The sequence below is a fragment of the Actinia tenebrosa genome, unplaced genomic scaffold, assembly GCF_029948245.1.
Source record: "Actinia tenebrosa isolate PJP-AT-01 unplaced genomic scaffold, QUT_ActTen_1.0 PGA_scaffold17__23_contigs__length_9995812, whole genome shotgun sequence".
Taxonomy (NCBI): Eukaryota; Metazoa; Cnidaria; class Anthozoa; order Actiniaria; family Actiniidae; genus Actinia; species Actinia tenebrosa.
In genome coordinates, this window is record NW_028292577.1 from 2,412,603 (window position 1) to 2,430,557 (window position 17,955).

At 36.9% G+C, this 17,955-nt stretch overlaps 2 protein-coding genes across 8 annotated transcripts in view; one reads left to right on the top strand and one right to left on the bottom strand.

Annotated features, from left to right (window-relative positions):
- Window positions 1-3,101, top strand: part of LOC116306706 (uncharacterized) — a 59,193-nt gene extending 56,092 nt beyond the window's left edge. For 6 of the 7 annotated variants that reach the window (XM_031716798.2, XM_031716792.2, XM_031716796.2 and 3 more), the window contains one exon: window positions 317-3,101. The gene's annotated coding sequence lies outside the window, so the exon portion shown is untranslated. The remainder of the gene's footprint in view (window positions 1-316) is intronic. The other variant, XM_031716794.2, reaches the window with a different exon arrangement.
- Window positions 3,102-10,119: 7,018 nt separating this feature from the next.
- On the bottom strand, window positions 10,120-12,812 carry LOC116306698 (galanin receptor type 1-like). Its single transcript, XM_031716783.2, has 2 exons — window positions 12,740-12,812; window positions 10,120-12,588 (listed from the first exon to the last, which is right to left on the bottom strand). The coding sequence occupies exon 2, from the start codon at window positions 11,864-11,866 to the stop codon at window positions 10,598-10,600; it is 1,269 nt and encodes a 422-aa protein (XP_031572643.2). The 5' UTR covers window positions 11,867-12,588; window positions 12,740-12,812; the 3' UTR covers window positions 10,120-10,597.
- Between the last annotated feature and the right edge of the window lie 5,143 nt (window positions 12,813-17,955).

A 17,955-nucleotide genomic window follows, 5' to 3' on the forward strand; every position in this document is an offset into this window, starting at 1 on the left:
CGAACCTGCGCACCACATCACATCACATCGCACCGCACCGATACTATACTCACAAACTATCACGTCACATCACACACCCAGCACACCTCATTATACCTTGCGCACCACATCATATCACATCACATCGCACTCCACCGACCACACCTCATTATACCTTGCGCACCTCATCATATCACACCGTACCACACTTTACTGTAGCGCAATCACATCACATCACATCACATCAAACCACACCTCATAATACCTTGTGCATCAATGCACGCACCGATAATCATTTCTACTTTGCTAATACCCATTGTTAAATTTTTCTGTTTAGAAGATGGTAATTGTACTTCATTGAGTTTTATTGAATCAGAAGAGTTACATGGACTTTACAACTTCTTCAGATGGAATCAAAATCAAAGATGCAAAACAGCAAGTAAAAGCACTTGGGGCGCATGCGTAAATCTGGTTAGCCTTGCATCCAAAATGCACTGGCGTTGTTTTGCCAATTGAACTTCTAATGAAAGAGGCTGTCATCATGAGACATTAAAAATGATATTTATAAATATGCACTTACCTAATAGGTATGAAGATTATGATCAGGTAATGATCAAATATTTGTTTAAAGCTGTAATTTATTTATCCGGCAATCCTTGCAGCAGGTTTGCATACCCATAATTACTTGGGAACTATGATTAGATTGCAAGCAAAATTAAGCAAACGTAAAATTGAATGAAACCAAAGAATTTGAACATCTACTTAGAGAAATTCTTGGTAAATTAAGTGGCATAAATCAAATTGCACGTCGATAAAATTCGTATCAAATTAAAATTCACGCTGCACGTACAGAGATTAGAGAATCTATAATTTTCTCTTTGTTGTACTAATGTAAAGATATATTTGTGCATCTTGTGCAACGACTTTATTTTTATATATGATTAGAAATCAATGTGTGCTAGGTAAAAATGGCCTTGAGTGGTAAGTATAAGGCCTGTGGATTCTTTTTTTACAGCGAATAATCGTAATTCTAGGAGGTAGATAGAATAGACCTCTTCGGCTCTGACGTAATGTTTTCTCATTTCACATCACATGTCATTCCCTACAGTATCATTTCTTTGTTTAAGGTTTGCGCTCGGTTGCACACGAGAAGACACATGAATATAACTATGTGGATACAGCTCAAATAAAGGATCTTATTCTCAAGGGAATGACACGTGGTCTGAAATAGGGAAGAAGAGGTCTATTGCTCTTAGTCTATTTATGATGATTACTTTCTCTTGACTTCGTCCTCTCCCCCTTTTCAACTCTCCCCGCAACAACCACAACTCCACCAAGTACTGCAGGCTAGTTTTATAAAGTGGATTAAGATATTTTATAGATGAACGTTGAGTATGGCTGTATGGCTATCTCACTTGCTTTAATGGTCCGTTGATAAAACTGAACAGCAGTCATGTTGTTCATTTAAGTAGATAGTTACGTTCCTCGTAGAAGACTTGATGAACAAAGTTAGGTGCGTGGGAATTTGTTGAGTTTCACTTGACGGTAGTTCATGTCATGTACACAATGTTCATTAGCTGAATCACAAGCTTCAATAGAATTCTTTTTACTAACACCAAATGGTGGTCAGTGTTTGACCAGCAATTACAGATAATGAGAGATAATGAGATTCAAAGACTTTTTAGCTGATTGAAGCCCAGTATCAGGGAATCAATGGCTCAATTACCACAGGGATCCCAGTCTGGATTTTGGTTGGTAGCACGAAAACCAAACCTGGGATCTCTGTGGAATTTCCTCACATGGAAATGTAATGATAGTAATGTAAGTAAATAATTACTAATTATTAATTAATTATTAATTAATCACACACACAAAATTAAATTTTACAATTGAGCTTTTTCTACTTCAGACCTCACGACAGTAGGAATTATAAAAAAATCATACTTAATGGAATGAAATGTGGTCTGAAATGGGCCACCAATACGACCAATGTAAAAGGGTTTAAAAAACAATGTTTTTCTTGTTTTTTTCCTTCCATTGAATCAGAAGTGTGTGGCATGATTATCATGTCATATTGTTCGAGTCATCCTGTATGGTCGATGCAATCGACGCCTAATTTATCTTACGTAAGAGTAAGGTACATCTCATGGCACAGAAACTTTGTCCTTGCTTGGTCCTAGCCTAACCTATCGCACTTTTAACTAATCAGCTATCTTTTATGGAAATCTTTAGTGTCGTCCTAACCTCCTCCGAACGCAACTCTGGTTGGGATTTTTGGGAAATGATCGTGAATTCTGTGGTTTTAAAAGAATCTGGTTGTGTATTCCTGGGTCGAGGAAAAAAAGGAATGGGGGTCTTCCTCAGTCTCTAGCCTACCTGCGCGTTCCACAGGGTCCCCAATGCCCAAATCCTAAAGTTGCATGCGGAGAAGGCTACGTCTGACCTAAAAGCCGATCAAAAGAAATACGTCTGCAAAACGTATGCTTAACTTATTTACACATAACATGGGGAAGCTATTTCGAAATGAAGCAAGATTTTTTAGTTTACTGGTGACCAAACTCATTATTTAGGAAATATCTCAACTAATTATAAACTGCATGAAGAATAAGCTGTTACAGTAACTATGGAAACTAACGAGGTTAATCACTCCTAAAAATTGTACGAGGGTAAAACATCTGCGCATGCGTGTAACCCTAATGTTCAATTTATAGTTCCAAACCCTTTAGTTACGGTTGCTATGTCCAGCACAAGCTTTAAAAATACATTATTTAAATAAAACTTTGAAAAGCAAGAATATAATATTGTGTTTTTATCAGTTTTTACCAGCCCAAGAAATTTCTGTTGGACTTGGACGCGGTGGGTCCTTGTAAATCTCGTAGCTGTTGATATATGATTTTACTTTCACCGGGGATTAATTCATTATGGTATTTTTAGTTTCGCAAGAAATTCTCGGAAAGAAATCTTTTAAGGAGGCTACTACATACACCATAAAGAGCATGCGCAGTTGTTTTCTTCTCGCGTTAGCTTTTCTAAATTAATGATAACGAAAGGTTGAGAATTGCAACAATATGGAGTTAATATTAATAGAAAAGTTGATAAAATAAAGCTGTTAAGCAAAACCATCTTACTGTTATGTAACTAGTTTCGGTTCTACTCAATATGGCCGAGGTAGCCTGGATACTTTGCATTTTTATCAGCATCTTGAAACACTCTTTGGGATGCTATGTGTAATGGAGGGCACACTCACAGATGTTTTGGTTGAAACCCTGAAACTACCTCTGGTCAAATCTAAGTCAGGGCACGGCTAAATCACAGATCAAACCCGAAAACAACCTCTGGGCTGATCAAAGTCGAGGCATGGCTAACTCACAGGTCGAACCCTGAAACAACCTCTGGGCTGACCAAAGTCAGGGCACGGCTAACTCACAGATCGAACCCCCCTCTGGGATGATCAAAGAAGGGGCATGGCTAACTCTAACACATATTGAACCCTAAAACAACATCTGGTTCGATCTAATTCAAAGCACTGCTGACAACTCACAGATCGTATTGAAATTTAGTTTTTTTTTCACTGAGGGGAAAACCAGAGAAACCCGGAACTTCCGGTGGACATTTCGCCGACATTCCGTCCTTTTTACTCGCTGGGATCTTGAGCCCCACCTGACAACCTTGAGCACATACATATTCGTTGCATCTTTACACAAGATATACCGGGATTACCTAGGTAACATAAGGGAATTAAAGCACTATGTGCAGATAGACGACCATGAAGGAGGGCGGAGGATGCAGAACCATGCGGGATCTAGGATCTGCGTCATACTTTTAAGTAATACCATGGCACGAGGGGAATTAGTGATTAAAATTTCCCGAATAACGAGGGAAAATTTGTGGAATAAAACAAAAATAGAATCTAAAAACAAGTTGTCATTTTCAATTTATGTTATGACTGAGCATGCGCAGATTTGAGGAAGCGTCCCACATGGAAACCGTGCAGTAATATCATAAGTAGGATACGTTGTAATCGATTCAATTGCAGGGGCAATGAGTTGTCCTTGAGGAAGACGAGCCATTGTCTTCTGAATTTCCCTCGTGCATAGAACATGAGGGAAATTTAAAAGACAACGAAATCCTTTGTCTTTTACTAAATTTCACTACATTTAATATATGCGTCAGGGAAATTTAGTAAAAGACAAAGGATTTCATTGTCTTCTAAATTTCCCTCATGTTCTATGCATGCGGGAAATTCGGAAGCCCTCGGAAGACAAAAGAATCCGATGTGATCATGGTATTACAAGAAACAATCAAGCCCAAGATGGGATTCGAACCCACGACCCTCCGCAATCTATTCATGCAGCTGATATAGGGGAAAATGTAGCCAATCAGGATCAAGAAATGTGCAAAAATGAGGTCACCTTCCTAAAATTCAGTAGATTTCCAGGCCACCATATAAAATGAGAAAAAATAACTTTGCTAATAAGCGCTCTTAATAAAAGTGATATAATTACAATAAATGCTGTTGTTATGGACGATTGACGACTCTAAAAACTCCAGTGTATCCTCGAACCAGGAGTTGCTCGTTTTGTTGTTTCTAATTCTTGCTTTTTTTTTACCGACCTCAGAAGTGAGGCTAAGCCCTCATACAAGGGAGTTTTAAGGGTCAGGAGTTGCTCGTTTTGTTGTTTCTAATTCTTGCTTTTTTACCGCCCTCACAAGTAAGGATAAGCTGGCATACGATGGAATTTTAAGAATCGTCAATATTTTTATTGTAACGGCAGCCATGTTTTTGAGTTTTTCGCTGGTCAATTTTCGCAGGCTTCGATGACGTCATTCCTTGATCACTGAGATCATCTGGCCATGTTTGTACATCAATATATGCATAACCTTTATTAGGTAGGTCCAGCTTTATTAAGAATACTTATTATTAGAAGATAAAATAAAAACACATTGAACTCAAGAATCGGAAGCGGCTTCTTTTGAAATAAAATAGAAAATGAAGAAAAATAAAAGCGTTGATTGAATTCAACAAAAACCTTTTTATTCGCTTGTTTTACTGCTTGGGTTGCCTCTAGCGATGGAAGGGCCGGCAGATCCGGGGGGAGGGGGGTGGATTTGGTGTCTATTCACTCCCTGCCCCCTTTGAATTTGAAAAAAAATGAAAAAAAAAAGATAATGTAAGTCCTACATATAACGCCTTTCTATTGCAAAACTAAAACTAAAAATACACAACAAAGTTTGCTACACCAAGAAAGACCCTATTTCTGACAACAACAAAAAAGTACTTGAATGGAGCATTTGCCTTTCGTGTTCTAGAGGATATATTATCAGTTTTTGACAATCTTTTTACGGATTGGAGTGGAGTGGCATTACCCTAGTGGTACTTGCTTATTAAGAGTGCTCTTCATACAAACCATCGTTCAAGAAGGTATCGATTACGGTGATTAATTTTAAGAGAGAAAGAAATAAACCCTATTAACGGTAAATAAGTATACTTGTAATTGGACCGAACTACTGAAGAAATGGGGAGGAAAGAATGAAAAAGACTCGTAGATACTCGTAGATGCGGTGTTTCACGGAATGACTAATATAGTTCATATAAGGGATTGATGGCAGCCATGTTATTTTTTCCATATTCATGAAACATTGATCAAGGGAATGAAGTTTACGCCATGAAATGGCAAATATTGTTATCTATGGAAGCTATGTCTATTAGCCATTGACATTGTAGTGCATCGCGGGATAGTTTTAGGGGACGAAATACACGCCGTCCTGGAAATACGTCTCCTAAGACAGTCCCACAATGCAATACGTCTCCTAAGACAGTCCCACAATGCAATACGTCTCCTAAGACAGTTCCACAATGCAATACGTCTCCTAAGACAGTCCCACAATGCAATACGTCTCCTAAGACAGTTCCACAATGCAATACGTCTCCTAAGACAGTTCCACAATGCAATACGTCTCCTAAGACAGTCCCACAATGCAATATGTCTCCTAAGACAGTCCCACAATGCACTACAATTCCAACTCAACCTCGGAATTGTTTCGAATGGCTAAAAGTCTCAAGAAAGCTTTCATGGTAGCCATGTTGATAGACCATACGAAAAAGGGCTAACTAATTATTTGGTTATTTTCTAGAGTTCTTTAAAAATGGGGAAGATCGATTATTTTTTTCAGTAAATTATGGCTTACTTTTGACAGCTTTCCATGTCTACGTTGTTCGCGCGTTTTTACCTTAAAAAGGGGGAAGTTCCACGTATCTTGAAGGTAAAACGAAGTCTGGGACCCCCATTTTTTATTTATTTTTACTTCTAGTATGATGTAGTTTCAGATGCAGGAAAGTTTGCCATGAACGTCTTTTAAAACGACAGTTTTAATCTGTACGTATTTTAAGTGAGTTGGCGGTTTTCTAGTGTACTTTTTGTCAAGATTCTTGGATAATACCACAAATCAAAATATGCCGAACAATTTGAATAACCATTGTTCTGCACTGACTAGCCTCTCATACATGTGAAAACGCTTTTATGTTTCCACGTGAACACGAAGCTATAGTCAGTCGCTAGTCAGCGCACAACAGTAGTTATTCAAATTGATGACCATATTTCGATTCCGTGTATAATACAAGGAAACAACGTTATTTATTATCATGTATAGATTGAAGTCTGGCTGTACGCTAGTACCGACTAGCCTCTCAATAATCACTTTATTTTCAAGTATTAATAAGTACTACTATTTCTACTACTACGTAACAAATAAATAGCCACTAGAAACAGGGTCACAGGCACCCCAGTAACACTTGGCCACCATTCTATTTAAATATGAACAGGTGTGGATAAGTATGAAGCAAAAGAACGATGTACCACAATCCCGTGAGCTAGTTTAAACCATGCTTGTGCCCTGGCTTGCAAAGTGCAAACTAATGATCATTTTTTTTAAAAACACTTTTAAGTGTTTTAAAAAAAGGATGATCATTAGAGTGCACTCCCTTTCATGAGATCATTAAAGACCATTAAGTATAATAACCGGGTTTTTAAAAAATTATTTTCATTCCAAGCTTGTGGATATGTGTTAAACGTAATAAATTGCTGCTTTTAGACCCCGTCAACACACTTTACGACAAACCGCTTAACATTAACCCAAGATTTTTGTTTTGAACCTTAATGTATCGATATATCCTGAAACAACCTCTGGACGGATCAAACATGTCAAAGTCAGAGGAAAAACCCTAATTCAAAATAAAACAAAGTCAGGAATGCCTCTGGAGTTTCACGGCAGGAGCAATGACTGTTTTTGCATAACAAGAGATTTCATTTTCCTCAGGAGATAACATTTGTATTGTATTATTACTCTACACCTTTTTATTTTGCTAAAACACAAATCACTTTAAGAATGAATCACATAAGTCGGGCGCAATCGTCTACCGCATGCAATATTTTCAGTCAATCGGGATGTTTCAAAAAATTATATAAGAGACTACAAATAAAGACAGACAATGTGTTTCTGATCAATAAGACTTCCACTGGGTACTGACACAAAATGGACTTTTATAATGCTAGGCTTTAATCAGCTGTAAAAAACTTCATTATCTCATTATCTGCTCCAAATGGTGGTCAAACACTGACCACCACGAGCTGCCCAGAATGAATTTTACTGAAAACTTGTGATTCAGCTGATGAACATTCCGCGCGAGACAAGAAATGATCATGACGAAGTAATTTCTGCAAATTTTTTTAAATTTTCAATTCTTATGTCAAAACGATAAAAGAGTAAAAGATGCTTTAAAAGCGCAGCCAAAAGCGAAATTATCTCCTTTGCGACTCGTTTTAAAGAGTGAATTAACTAGTTCAAAGCGCTACACATCTTAACCGCCTTTTGAAATGATCCAAAGATGAAATCATCGAAAAATTGAAAACCCATTAAATTTGAATATTTGATTACAGCAAAAGTAAAAACTACAACCAGTTTGTAAACAAAAACACTTTAGAATTCGCCCTACTATTGATAGTACTTGCTGTGAGCAACTATTAGTTCTCTTAGTAAATGGAGTCTGTTCTTCGTTCAAAACTTTGATTTGATAAGAACCAAATCTGTATTACTTGGGGGGGGGGGGGGGGATAAATAAATGATAAAAATCCGTCAAAAGTTATAACTACATTGCAATCTCGTTAGCTCTTTTAGTAGATAAATATTTTGCACAAAATTGAGTGTGTTTTCGTTTGATAACATTTTTCGCGCCCACATCTTTTACTTTTTCCGGCTATTTTCTTCAGGCTATTGAAATATCCAAACAAGACAAAATCGGTTAATAACTCCTAAAATTCATAATTTGGCTCTTTACAAAAAGTTTTTCCATTAGTAAACTTAGTGAATAGCGCAACTTCGTTTGATGAATCGTTTATAGAATATTATTTCGTTATGGTATTCTCAGTTCTTGTTGGTGTAATCGGATTTCCTCAATTTTGAATTCAAGGTTCCGTTGTTTACTTTGGACAATGCTGGCAGAGAGAAAAAGAAAAGAAACCAAAGAGGAACAGGCATTTAAATATATTTTCTCTTCCTAATTTTCATTATGCCATTTTCTCCCTTCTTTAATTTTTTCAACCGTTTCTCCTCTTGCAAACAAACTAAAAATTAATTAAAAATTAATTAAATTGGACAATAATGATTTTCTACCTTCTCCCTACATTTTTCCGCTGTTTCTCGCTCTTCGATGTATATTTTATGCTGTTTCCCTCGTCCTTCCTTCCTTCCTTCCTTCGTGTTTTTAGCCGTTTATTCCTCCTCAAGTTTCTTTCCACTACACAGGTAAACCGAGAGAGCTAAGGCTATGGACTGGGCTAACAGTGATTGTTATCTCAGTACAATCTTGAAGGCCTGCTTATCTCTTCTGAGCACCTACGCAATACAAAACTGTCTTCGTTGGGTTTCCAAGTAGAAATAACCTGAAAACATTAAAAAATAAACAAAAATGCATTCGAAGCATGGAATTATTACCGTGTGTAGTCTTGTTTTTAATCCGTAATTATTCACGGAAATATAGGAAATAATTAAGACGTGTGACTTGATGGGATAAAACAAATACTATCACGAACGTGTGACAGAAAATTATAAGAATAATGATCAAAAATTTACCTTTTGAAATGCAAATAAATCATTTTAAAGTTGCGCTATTCACTAAGTTTACTAATGGAAAACCTTTTTGTAAAGAACCAAAATTATGAATTTTAGGAGTTATTAACCGATTTTGTCTTGTTTGGATATTTCAATAGCCTGAAGAAAATAGCCGGAAAAAAGTAAAAGATGTGGGTGTGAAAAATGTTATCAAATAAAATAGGCATAGTGCTATGTGTCAGCTTTTAATGAACTAGTTCTGAAGTAAAAAAAAAACACACTTTTTGTGTATTTTCATTTAAGTCATTTATTTTTATTTTTTTTACTAGTGGAATATTTTGCGAAGAAAATCATCTTGAAATGTTAAGGAAGAGTGACGCCGGCTCTTTTGGGGGTTGATTAATGGTATGAAAAACAAAAAGCATTGATTAGAAAAAAAACTACATGTTTCCTTCTGATTAAACAGTTGATAAATAGTAGCATCTTACTAGCGTCTTAGTAAGAAAAGCAAAGAAGGAAAACAAACCAACACGAAAGAGTAATACTTTTATTTACTCTTATTCAAGAGTCTTTCCTCTGATTCCATGTCAAATAGCAACTTCGATAAAACATAAAAAAAATAAAATCAAAATAAATAAAGCATCTTCGTAAGAAAAGCAAAGAAGAAAAACAAACGAACACGAAAGAGTAATACTTTTATTTACTCTTATCCAAGAGTTTTTCCTCTGATTCCATGTCAAATAGCAACTTCTATAAAAAATACAAAAATAAAATCAATACTTTTTCATACCGAAAGTAATAGTTGGTAACATTTTCGACCGCAAAAAAGTCAAAATTTTCCCCCCCCTCATCATGAAAAGCATAATAGATTTTAGATAGCTCTAATGGGTATTTTTAAAAGCGCCAAAGCAATTTGTAAAAAAAAGAAAAGAAAAAAAAAAAAAAAAAAAAAAAAAAAGGCTTAAGAGCAGATGATATGAGACAACACTGGAAAAACGTATCCCAATCAGTTTCCTCTTAAGTAAACGGGGTCGAGTTTCACTTTTACAAGCCGATATAAATACTAATCCTGTCTGTACATGAGTGTTGAACTAGAATTTATGCTTCTTTAAGAACGTAGAAGTTTTGATCAATTAATGCATTTTACCTCTGTACACATATGTGACATAATTTTGACATTTATTGATTCGAAATTTGCAGGGAGACATATAAAGAATAAAGAAAATACCGGCTTTTTTACTGGGTCTCTGTACCTTTTCCAAGTACATTATTTCAGTAAGCCGTGTAGGTCGTCTTTTCTCAGAATGAGCAAAGAGTGAAAAGATATTTTTCATTTATCAATGTGTGGAGATTTCTATCTTCCGTCAAAAACCAGAAAATTTTTAGCCACTTGCAGCCGATCGATCAAGCTAATAATTGTCCTTACCAAAAGATATAACGTCACTTTATCTCTGTCTTGCTTTTTGCCATTAAGGTTTTCACTTGATAAATTTAAACTAATAAACTAATCTTAAACTCTCGTAGTCTTGTGTGTGGTGCTGTTGCTAACCTTCCTAAAAGCCTTCTTTTTCTCGTTTTTATTTTCTCGTCTTCCACCGGCAAGTCCTTTATCACTCAAAGCGCTGTGCCATTTAAGTTCTGATAAAACTGGAGGCAGTTCGCTGTCTCGAAAGTTCGTTTGACTAGCTATATGTTTGAGTAATTTTCCTCGTTTTTCATCCTCAAAGCTACTGGTTGCGGTCTTGATTCCGCGTCTTGATATCTGCCTGCTCACTAAACGGTCGGTGGAAAAAGATTTGCCCCTGAAGGATATTCTTTCAAACATTCTGTTGACTGGCCTAATGTCCTCATCTGTCACCCTGCAGCATTTAGTGATGTAGGCTTTAAAAGCCATGCGGAACTCCTCAATGCAGATGCTGTAGACTATAGGGTTGGTGCAGCTATTTGCATAGATGAGTAATGCACCCCAATGTAGAAAAGGACGCCTCGTTTGGTCGCCATTAGTGTCACCAAACTCTTCTTGTAGCCATAGAATATGATTGGGTAGTAGAGTGACGGCAAATATAACGACCACGACAACCATCATTCTAGATACTTTAGCGACGTCTTTGTCTTGTCTTCGGTGAGCAGCCGTCAGGTTGGAACGATTTTTGTGCAGCAAAATTGCAATCATAATGTAGGCAATAGTAATTATAGTCAGAGGTATCATGTATTGGAAAACAAAGATAAAAACGGTGTAAGTCTTTCGCCAGATTGATGACCAAATCTCCACACATACCGAGTCTTCGTTGACGTTCAAAACGAGGATATATGGTAACACTGCTAAAAACGAGAACACCCAAATAACCGCAATGGCAATTTTAGCAACTTTCTTGCTCGCACGAACCCTCATTGCTCTAGAAACAGCGTTATAGCGATTCAATGCTATAGCAGTGAGTGTTCCTACGGAAGCAAACGTAGACATAGTCATGAGAGGATACAAAATGCGGCATAAGAATTGCCCAAAGGGCCACACATAACCATTCTCCTGGAGTATAACATCGAAGGGGATGCATATAACAGTTACTGCCAGATCTGCACATGCGAGGTTCACAATGTAATAATTTGTAGAGGTTCGTAGACGCTGTTGTCGACACACCACAAGACAAACTAAGGTATTCCCAACAACACTCGTCACAAATATGATGGCATAAAAAGTTAGTTTAAGGCTGCGACTGGTTAAAGATTCTGGATCATCATTTAGTAAACCTATAGAAATGTTGATTGATGATGTTGCCATTTTGAACGGAAAAAAATGTCGATAAATTGTGGAGGAACTTCAGAGAGGAAAGCTATTAGCAGAAAGAAAAATGATTATTCCAAGTATTATTTTCAGTCGAATAGACGAGAGGCGTTCACCAGTCGTGTTGAAAGTGACAAGCTGAAGGAGGTATTTCCTTGCTTCTAAAACCAGCTTTGGTCAAGATGATCTCCCTTGAAAATCTCGCCAAAGGCGCGAATAAAGCCAGACGGCAAAGTCACTCAAATTCCAGTCCTTTTTCATACAGCGAGTACGGGTTACCGCTGTTCGCTTCTGCTTGCTTGAGTTGTAATCAATAGTTTATCGAAGTATTTTCGTGCAATAGTTTTATACAATTCTACCGGATGAGTCCCTTTTTAGGTAGCAGAGCTCAGCGGCCGGTACATATATTCCTAATGCATTCCGGTAATGTTCCAACTCTAATTTCTGAGCATTAAAAAATGCGTTAGAATCAATGAATTGTGGTGGACAATATCCGTGAATTCAAATGACTCCTGCACTCTTCGGCAAAAGACTGATGAAACAGACCGCTTCCGCTTATTCGAAGTGCCTTTTAATCTCAACCAGGAGAAAGTGATCCGTTAAGATAGAAATATTTTCAGCTTTACATCTTTTACACGAAAACAACACTTCTATGAAATGTGTCCATTACATTTCACCTTCAAACTGTAAAAGTATATTGCTGATAATGTGTCAGCTACCTGCAAGAAAAGAAGGGAAAAAAGAGTTCGATAATTCAGCGGATACATGTATATGGATTCTATAAAATCAGTACCAACTTTTTAGTTGCTTTCCCTGCGTAAAGGAAGTGATGTTATGGATAAAGAAGCTAGGTCTTACTGTAGGACTTACTGTATTATCCGAGCGTGGGCTGAAGGGCGAATAACTTATTTGAAATAAAATACAGCAATGATGTTAAAAAAACAACGATCTTTTTTCCCGTTTTCACAGCTCAAAAAAGGTGTGAAAAAACTTGTGTTTGATTACTAGCTGTTACCAGCTGGATCCATATCTAACCGACCAATCACTATCCGAGCTGTGTAGCCGTAAGAGATTGGTTTCCATTGACGTCATGAATCCTACCTCAGAAATCTTGATTTCAGCGCCGCGTACTGAAACACAAACACGAGAAAACATCAACCATTTGCACTTGATTAAACATAGAAATTCAAAATTAACGGCTGTCGTAAATTGATAATTTCGAAAAGTTTATTAATCTTTAAGTTTTGTTTGTAAACAAGCGGCTTAAAAAGGACGCAGTTATTAAAAGTTGTCTATTTGGAGCTTCAGGTCAATATTGCAAACCTAGTTTCATAGTAGGGAATCGGAGAATGTCGCGCTCAAAAGTAAAACGTGCCAATTTGCACGCGAATTTGATAAAAACTGTCTAGCTAAGTGCAATATGACACAGATTGTCACTGGACCAATGCAAAATCATGGCTTTCAAAGCCCTTATACTTTTGAAGGAAAACAAATTTGAAAAAATTCCTTGCCAAAAAAAGTTGCAGTGAAAGTTGCCTTTTTTGGAAGCTACTCTCGATTTTCAACATGAATGATAAAATAATTATTATTGATTATTTTCATTCATTCTTTTTCTTTTTGTTATAATTTCAAGCTAAGCTTTTTATCTATTTATTTATATATTTTTCGAATTTCATTTTAAACTGGGAGTTTATCTGAGTTTTTAACGTTGAATGATCCGAAGGTAAATCAGTATAACCACCAAAGATGCCGATTTTTTAAAAATCTGGGGTCAATAAAACGGTCCAATTAAAAGCTCGGCTCATTTAATCAAACAGGCAGATTTGCTTAAATGAAGAAAAATTGCATGCGGCTTTTAATTTGTCTCGGTATATACAAATTTAACATTAATTAACGAATAAAACAGGCAATTTCCGAGCTCCGTTCATTAATAAAGCACGCAGGAAGTGGCGTAAACAGCGATAGAAGTGTAATGACACTTCTTGAGTGCTAACAACGCTTCCTAAGTGCTTCATTACTGAACGGAGACGAAAGCGCTGTTTTATTCATTTTATTATATAGCCAGTACTAATTTTTTTCGATATTGAATTTATTTACGCAAGCAAGAAAGACGGTCGCTGGATCTAGCAGCACTTCACGCGCGCGCGGATGACGTCAGCACTGTGCTCCGTTCACTAATAAAGCACAGTTTTTGACCAATCAGCGTGCGCCTACTATCCTAACTATATAATAAACCCCACTAAAGGAAAAGAATCATCTCAAGTCAAACGATAGTTACAAACATTCCGTAAGCAAAATTACAACCTAAATTGCAAGCTAAAAAAAGGACGTCGTGGTTGTCATGTTGAATTCAGCTTGGCTTTTATCATCTTTAAAACTTTATCGCAGCAAATTTGCAATCAAATTGAATTTGGGCCTAGATTCCTTGTTGAGCATGTGCGCAAATATAAATTGTTAAGTACGCGTTAAATCTCCGTATGGGACCCTTTCAACGCGGCAGCCATGGTTGATTTTGAACAATAGGTTCCTTCACACGTAGCCTCGATTTCAAGTGCGAAACATCGAAACTTGTTCACGTTCACGTGATACCCTCTCGCCCAATTAGAGTACTAGAGTTGATGGTTGGTATATAACAATGATTATTCTAATGAGTATATATAAACATGGCCGCCGTGTGATAAAGGTCCTAATACTCGTGAATTTATCCTGTTACTTGATGCGCGTTAGATTGCCTAAGATCTCGAGTGGGTCCATAGCTAATACTTATAACTTATTTTTATTACTCTACTTTGTAAAACAAATAGTTAATAAGAGAATTTATCTGATTTTACAACTATTTTTGTCATGAAATAACTTCTAAAAGTCGAGTTTTCTTCGAAAGTTTAGTTTGAATGAAAACAAATATTTGGCGTTGTTTTTCCCTCACATGTAGTAGAAAGCATAGGAACAGCATATCATGTTCTTATCCTTGTGTATCTTAAAGGGCCACTTGGACGAAAATCGCTCCAAAATTAAAACTCTTTCATTCGAGCTGGAACTTTGCTGAAATAATCTTGAATACATTAAGAACCACCCACTGGAATATCTTTCTGATATTCGAAAGGAAAGGGCCAGAATTTTACGATTTATTTTCGTCCGTCTGAGAAAAAGAGGAAATTCCTTGTAGGAGTGAATTTTAATTTGTCGTTTTTTCTACGAATAGTGCCATTTACAGTTCCGTGCGCCATCTTGAAAGGTAGCCGTGCCTTTGCATCGCAGCGAGACGAACGGTGAGCTTGCAATGATAGAGACATACGAATAACTGTCCAAGGTGTTAAAGGTCTCTATCATTACAAGCATGAGCATCATGAGCACTATTTGATGCTATCTTTAGAATCATTCGTCAATGTTATTTGTTTTGACTAAAAGGCCTGTATGATGGTCTCGCCTGAAATGACTTTTTTCAAAAAAGACGGCGGAGCTAGCGGGGGCAGAAAGCGATTCAGGCTTATGCCCCCGTAGAGTTGCCGGGCCCAGAGGCCGAAATCCGAAGAGGCATATATATTGGAGTACCCGCGTACGTATGTAAGTATATATATTGTATACAGGAAAATCTCGGTTTCACAGCTTTTACGATCGCGCAGGACCGCTGGGAATGTGACTTACGCAGGCTAAAAAAAATGAAAAAAATGAGTTTTGATTGGTTTGGAGATCCAAATCATAACGAAAATTCAAAAGTCTAGATCGTATTCCAAGCTGTATTCAAGGCATTCTTCAGTATTCTTGGTCTATTGATGGGTTGCAAGCATTTCCCAAGAGAGTTAAAAGACAAAAGCATGGCGGCCATGGTGGTGCTGTTAACAATGGATGCTAATGAGAAATACTTTGTTAAATGGCACCAACGCTCCAGGAGAGGCCGCGATGACGTAACGTGCAATCGAAGAATTGGCTTCTATTCAGGACTTTTCTTGCGATTAAACCTCATGCATCTTCAAAGGTTTTGAAGAGCGGGGATCAGTAAATGTCGACCAGAGGTGTGCAAAATGAAAAAATCGAAAATTCCCAAAATATTTCCAAAGATAGGTTTTGGTGAGTTAGTAATGGAAAAAATATAGAAATGTTCACAGGATTTTTGGTTTTCGCGAAAGACGGCGTTTTCTATTCGACAGCTTCACACCCGCTTTACGCCTGCCTCAGACCGGTATTAATTAGAAAATCCATAAAAAATTGAGGAAAGAATATATTTCGCTACTAATCCCCGAATTGTATAGAGGAATAACTTCTTAGTAATTTTGCTTACTTTCATTGATTTTAATTAAATTCTCAATATTTTCAGAATTTTTAAATATATTTGTATTTCTGTTCCGTTTCGGCATGTCAAATTGAACGCTAAATCGAAAGGCTGAAAAAGGGCATTGCTACATGCCCCGAGGTTATAAAGCTATATTCCCTTGAAAGAATGATGTTTCTTCTTAGAGAAAACGTAATAAAATTTTTGGGCTACTGAAACAACGAATTTTCAGCGCCCTTTTTCTGAGCCTACCTGACGTCCAAAACAGTCACTTTGTCACGGTCACGCGATACGCTAATAACTAAGCGCGAGAAATAAAAATTATCCGACTAAATTTGCCTCAGTCAAATGATCTAAAATAAAGATATTCAACCTTTTCTAACATATCATTACTTGACCAAGTGAAATTGGAAGCTTTTAGATGCTGTTTGATGCCGAAACACCTAAATTAGTCTACTATAGTCATTATATTAATCCCTCGATATATGTCGATGATTTAGTAAAACTTCTTTTTTTCCTGAAATGCTCCACATCAGTTTTCCAAATCAATTTGTGAGATTTATGATGTTAATAAGAAAAGGCATAACATATTTATGATGTATGTGGTACCTTTTGGAGTGGTTCATTGTCATGAAAAACTTCATAAAGACTGGAACGGTCAAACATGATGCACATCGTACAAGTCCCATGGCGTCGATTGCGTTACACACAGGCAGCCCAAAACGTATTGGAAAAAAAATTGTTTTTGAACAAAGATTTTTCTTTTATCCCTGTTTCCAAACTAGACAAGCTTATGTTCATTTAAAATAAAAACTTGTACTTTTCGAAACTATTTAGTGAGTGTAAATGAAACTGTTCCTTACCGACATAATATAATAAATTGCTTTCAAGTAAGTTTTTTGGTTTGTTTGTTTTATACCAAGTATCAAAAACATCAAACAAGAAAACAAAGTCTTACATGTAATTTGTTGTACCATAAATTGACTTTTCATTCCTTATTTTTTTCTTTTTTTGAAAACTAGATAATATAAATTTATGTTTACTTAAAATATAACAATAAAATTTTACTTTTCGGAACTCTCTGAGTGTCAATCAAACTGTTTTTAACACTGCATAATGAGCTGCTGTCGAATTTTTCCTTCACCAAAACCTTCTCTACATTGAAATGACTTACGCATTACATGGCGTCGTGCGGCTACTCTGCGTTTGTTCGTGGTCTGTGTGGTTCCAGTAAATTTAATCCCAGTAATACTGAGTTCGTGTCACTGGGCAACTGCAAGAAAGATATTAAAGGCCACTTGAAAACCTTCAATACTTCTGCGGACTTACATCTAAAGACGGAGGCAGATCTTGTCCTCGCCAGAGCAGGTAAACACTACGATAATTTATTATATCTAGTGCGTTCTAATATCTAGTTTATATCTTATTTCATTATTTGAGCTATGAAAAAGGGAAGGGAAGGGGAGTGAAGGGGAGGGAATGGAAGGGAAAGGGAGGTAGGGGAGGGGATGGGAGGGAAGGGAGAATAAGGAAAAGGGAGGAAAGGGAAGGAAAGGGAAGGGAAGGGTTGGGAAGGGAAGGGAAGGTAGGAAGTAGAGTGTCAACTGGTTCGTTGCATTTGTCAACTATGAAAACATGATGTATCTGTATTTAGCCTCTAACGACGGGGTTTGTGTTTATATTTTCAGCTAATTGCAAACGATGTAGACTTTTATTGAGCAATGGCGACATGCTTACGCTTCACCTTCACCAGCAAAAGGAATACAAGCGTTGCATGCGTAAATACAGGAAAGTCTTTGCAAAAGGCTGGGCCTTG